Source organism: Gekko japonicus, unplaced genomic scaffold (assembly GCF_001447785.1).
Source record: "Gekko japonicus isolate JY-2015 unplaced genomic scaffold, Gekko_japonicus_V1.1 scaffold88, whole genome shotgun sequence".
Classification (NCBI taxonomy): domain Eukaryota; kingdom Metazoa; phylum Chordata; class Lepidosauria; order Squamata; family Gekkonidae; genus Gekko; species Gekko japonicus.
In genome coordinates, this window is record NW_015160209.1 from 1698446 (window position 1) to 1704120 (window position 5675).

The 5675-nt window shown below is 40.5% G+C and overlaps 1 protein-coding gene across 1 annotated transcript in view; it reads left to right on the forward strand.

Annotated features, from left to right (window-relative positions):
* Positions 1-5035, forward strand: part of VCPIP1 (valosin containing protein (p97)/p47 complex interacting protein 1) — a 15167-nt gene extending 10132 nt beyond the window's left edge. Inside the window, exon 3 of the mRNA XM_015409151.1 lies at positions 2814-5035. Coding sequence (XP_015264637.1) covers positions 2814-3664 — 851 coding nt within the window. The 3' untranslated portion in view covers positions 3665-5035. The remainder of the gene's footprint in view (positions 1-2813) is intronic.
* The last annotated feature ends 640 nt before the right edge of the window (positions 5036-5675 follow it).

Here is a 5675-nt window from a genome sequence, read left to right on the forward strand (position 1 = left end):
AAGAGAGAAAGAAGGTAAGAAAGAGGGCAAAGTGATGAGTATAAAGGGAGGCTTCCCCCCATCAAGGCCCCGCGCCCGCGGCCCACCCACCCCTTTGAGAGAGAGGAGGGAGAGGGGTGGCTGCAGGTCACCTCCTGGCTCCATGCACTTAAAGGGGCTCCCTTTAAATACACGGAGCTGGAGGGAAATGGCCCCACATGCCCATTCTTTGACCAGAGATCGGGCGTGTAAGGCCTCCTGGCTCTGTGCACGTAAAGGGAGCCCCTTTAAGTGCATGGAGCCGGTGGGAAAGGGCCCCACGTTCCCGTTCTCCGACCGGAGATCGGGCGTGTGAGGCCTCCCAGCTTCGTGCACGGTGGGAAAGGGCCTCGCACACCTGTTCTCCGGTCGGAGAATGGGCATGTGAGTCCTCCTGGCTCTGTGCACTTAAATGGAGCCCCTTTAAGTGCACGGAGCTGGCGGGAAAGGGCCCCGCCACCCCCTCCTTCACCCCCCCCGATTGGCTGTTGGGAGCAGGGGGTGTGGCCAAGCAGGAACACAGCCGGAATGCCAAAAATAGCCCTGTATTTTTCCAAGATTTGTGTTCCACCTAAGAAGCTTTTCCCAGGCCCCATTATAGTTATTAAGTACAATATTATAACAAGATTTTAAAACTTGAAATGCAAATTAATGCTAGTTTGCACATTCTTCCATTTGTGATTATTGAGAGCTATTATTTATTACATTTATATCCTACTCTTCTTCCATCACAGAACTCAAGGCATTGTACATGACTGTACAGAGTTGTTTGCCAATCTCAAACATTGTTTGTGTTGTTATGTTTGTTGTAAGTCAGGAGAGCATGCATTAGTGGTTAAATTCAGGCTGTGTTAATATATCACAAACTATAATCTGTTTTTGATATGAATGAGCCTGAAAGTTCCTGCACCCTCTCATCCTCCCTTTGCACTGAGACTGGAGACTTCCTGGTTCACAAAGTCTTCAATATGACTACAATTTGTTGTAACTTCTAAATTCAGGAGCTTTTAATAATTTGGGGTTTATTTCTTGCCTACAAACTGAAATTCTAGACCATGGTTGCACCTGTACAGCTTTATTCTGATGCCATGACCTGTCTCTGTTTGAGATGGACGTAAATGTAGATTATCATACTTGTAGAGTGTGATTGAAAGCTTGGAAATTTCATGCTCATTATCATCATGAGGAAATTGTGGTTTGCAGATTATGTTTGTGTAGTGATGTTTGATGACCCCAAATAAGGTATCTGATTATACTGTAATAATTCTGTTGCATTTTCTGATGTTTTGTTGAAGATCTCTGTGAGCCGAAAAGCACTACAGGATAATGTATTTTTGATTTGCCATAGTGCTGCATGCTCTGCTCACGTCCAGGTTAGACTACTGTAAAACACTTTACATGGGACTGCCTTTGGAAACTGTTTGGTCCAAAATATGACAGCCAGGTTATTGTCAGGGGCTGGATACAGGGATCATATCATCCCTGTGCTGAAAGATCTGCAGTGGCTGCCAGTTTGGTGTAGTGGTTAAGTGTGCGGACTCTAATCCTGGAGAACTGGGTTTGATTCCCCACTCCTCCACTTGCACCTGGCTGGATGACCTTGGGCAAGCCATAATTCTGGCACAGCTGTTCTTTAAAAAGAGCAGTTTCTGTCAGAGTTCTCTCAGACCCACCTACCTCACAGGGTGTCTGTTGTGGGGAGGGGAAGGGAAAGGAGTTTGTAAGCCGCTCTGAGACTCCTTTGGGTAGTGAAGGGTGGGGTGTAAATCCAATCTCTTCTCTCTTCTTCTTTTTGTTTCTGGGCACAATTCAAAGTGCTGGTTCTTACATTTTAAAGCCCTAAATGGCTAAGGGTACTTGAAGGACTGCCTCCACTCATGTTGTCCAGTTAAGATCCTTTTTTGAATCCTTGCTGTCTGTGCCCCAGCATACAGAGGTAAGGCAATTGGTGACCAGAGATTGGGTTTTTTCAGTGATGGTACCTCGCCTGTGGAATGCCCATCCCTCTTGAGGCTCACTTGGAGCCTACACTACTTTCTTTTCGGTGCCAGGCCAAAATGTTTCTGTTTGCCCAGGATTTTAATTAAGGGTTTTTAAATGGCCTTTTATAGTCTGATTTTAGCCTGAGAGTTGTTTAAAACTCTTTTGATGCTGCTCCATGTTTAATGTTGTTTTATGTTCTGGCTGTGTTTTTGAGTGCTGGGTTTGAATAACTTTTATGATGTTTTATGTTTTTATTATTCCTTTTTTTTAAGCTGCCTGAGGCTGGTTCCTTGAGGCTCGGCTCACCTGGAACCTATATTACTCACCTGGAACCTACATTACTTTGCCAGGCCAAAATATTTTTTACCAGGTTTTTAACTAAGGTTTTTAATCTTTTAAAGTTCTTGTGGCCTTCTTCTAGCCTGAGGATCTACATCACTTTAGATTGCTTAATGTATATTATGCTGGTATGACCTGGCTGTTCTGATGATGTTTCCTTGTTTTTAATGGCTTCTTTAATTTATTGTAAGCCATCTTAAGGAGGTTATTGGTGAGGTGGTATATACTTTTCCCGAATATAAATAGATTCACAAGTTATGGGATTCCTTGCCCTGGAAGGTCTGCCTCTTTGCTTCTCAGTCTGCATTTAGATAAATTGACATTTGACTTTCAGGAATTTAATTTCTCATGCGGTAGCCCTGAATAATTCAATAACTGCTGGTTTATTCTCTTACCTTGAATTATAGCATTAGTGGGTTTTATTAACTGCTGTTATTGGTAATTTAAGATTTTTTTCCCTTTTTCTTCCTTAGGCCTGGCTGATGGGAAGCATTGTACTTTTCCACACTTGCCTGGTAAGACCTTTGTGTACAATGCTGCAGAAGATAGATTGGAACTTTGTGTGGATGCCGCCGGGCATTTCCCCGTGGGTGCTGATGTGGAAGACTTGGTTAAGGAGGCACTGAACCAAGTACGAGCAGAAGCTTCTTCAAGGAGCAGGGAAGCAAGTCCTTCACATGGGCTTCTAAAACTTGGTAGTGGGGGAGTAGTTAAAAAGAAATCAGAGCAACTTCATAATGTAACTGCATTTCAAGGCAAAGGCCATTCTCTGGGAACTGCAGCTGGAAATCAACATCTTCATCAAAGAGCAGCAAGGGAAAGTCCACTTACAAGAAAACAGAGTACAGGCACAGACTTCAGTCCTAGTTCTGCTAAATCTGAGCCTTCTGTTAATAGTGAGCTTATACGGATAGCTCCTGGAGTAGGAACAATGAGAGACAGCAGGCAGCTTGACCCTAATTTGATTGAGGCACAGCGAAAAAAATTGCAGGAAATGGTTTCTTCCATTCAGGCTTCGATGGACAGACACTTGCGGGATCAGAATGCAGAGCAGTCATCAGCACATGATTTCTCACAAAGGAAACTGGAGGTGGCGAGTTCTTCTGCTAAAACTAGAAGCCCTCAGACTAGTTTGTCTGAATCATTTTCAAGTGGCAGTGGACATCTGAATGCAGAAACGGATACTAACATGTCAAAAGCAGTGGAAGGAACATTTCCTACAAGATCAAAAGCGCAAAAAGGAAATTCTGTTGGAGAGCCTGAAGAGATGGATAGTCAAGATGCAGAAATCACTAATACAACTGAGCCAATGGATCATTCATGAATAGTTAAAAGCTGATAAAGATGCAAGAGATTACTGTGCAAATGTAACATTTATTGGCAGGGCCACATGAAACTAGTTCATTGAATCTTGTATGTTTCAAAGATTATATCTTGCTCATTGCATGATAGCAAATGTGTGATAGAGAATAGCTTTTAATATACCATTCTGCTGCCCAAGTTAGCTCTCAGTTACCTGTAAACTAGTTCTTAGGGTATGCACTGAGATGAATTTCTGCTGTAGATGTGGGTTATAATTTTTTGTAATTTTTATTTCCATTAAAGTCTTAATGTTGCAGCCCATTTGAGATCTTTATTAGGTTTTTAAGACTGATATGTGAAAATAAACCCTGACAAATGTAAAGTGTGTTGTCAGACATTGATCAATTCAGAAATACAGCATAAAAAGACATTCCCCTAGACCTGAATGCTTTGGATTTATTTACATTTGTCAGGTTTCTTGAAATATATAAGGATATTGATTTGAGATTTCTTTTAAAGTTCTGCATTTAAGGAATGATAGTGAAAAGGGTAATATAGTATAAGATGAAGCAACAGTGATGTTAATGCATGGCAGTCTGAGCCAGCACAGCTTTTGCATTGCCCTGTTGGCAAGTGATTGCATGTTAGTTTTGAGTTGGTTAGGTATCATGGCGTGCTTTCACATTGCAAAGATGGTCATAAGCAAGTATTTAAAGAAGTTGCATCAGACCAGTGAATTGGTTTAATGCAGGAAGATTTTGATAAGTATCAGTTATCTTAGGGGAGACTATTAAGATTCTCTGAGCATGTGGATTAATGGAATTTAGGGGAAAGGAGTTTCATCAGAGGTTTTTCAGTGATATAGTAAAAACCGGGAATGGGAAATTTGTAGTGTTTTTGTGCAGTCTTTCTGCATCAGTTTGATTAAACTGTCATCCACTTAAACACCATATTCATCAGATCTACAGTGCTAAATTTTAAGAAGCAGCCATTGTGTTTGCTCCGTAAAATGGAATATTTATCTTGATACTGATATTGCACTTTTGCCTCTTTGCATATTTCTATTATATGTGCATTATTACTGCTTCATCTGATGAAAATAAACTTGAAAGGATTAAAAAAACTTGCAATACAGGAGACATAGAATTCTCAAGTGCTTCGTTACTAACACCAGTTGTTGAGTGTCCATGAATTTTACCCGGCCCACAAATACTAAGTTTTTATTATAAATGTTTTTGTTCTGAAAATATGGTCACTCTTCCTGCATTTATAATCGCACAAGAAAATTCTAGACAACACTATTATTAAATATCCCAAGTAAGAGAAGGTCTATTTTTTATATGAGAAATTCACTAAAGGTTGTAACTTCCTTTGGTCTACTAAAAACATATTATTCCATTCAAACATCATTTTTGCTTTTCTTATATAGGGGATACCTATTTTACTATCTAGTACCCTGTTTATATACGAGCATACAAATCACACCTTCACAAATAAACAATTTTAAATATATAATTTTTTCTAAGTTTGTGTTGCTTTCTTTTATCAAGAAACAAAATATGTGACTGCAATTGATCTGTGGCTTGTTGAGGAACAGTATGCTCCATGCTGCATATCAAAAACCACCATTACTTTAAGTATTTGGTGATGACCCAGAAGGCCATTTATGCATGAATGAAGGCATGTGCAGTGAGGCTCCATTCTGACACACCAGCTACCCATTACCAGATTTCAAAGGTAGCTGTTGATACATTGTGAGAAGCCTGTCATACTGAAAAAGAATGCAGCACCGTTGTTTCTGGCAATAGGGCCAGCTACACTAGAGATCTAAATTTGTTCTGAATCTGGATTAATAGCTATGGTTTCCATTTTAAAAAGTCTTGGGAGTTACAGTATTAGAGTGAATAAATTCTTTGGGACTCTCTAGTCCTTTCACAAAACTGCAGTTCCAAGATTCCTTTGAGAGAACCATGGTGTTGAAGCAGGTCTAAAGCTGACCTGAATTTACAATGTTAATAAGCAGCCTGATGGTT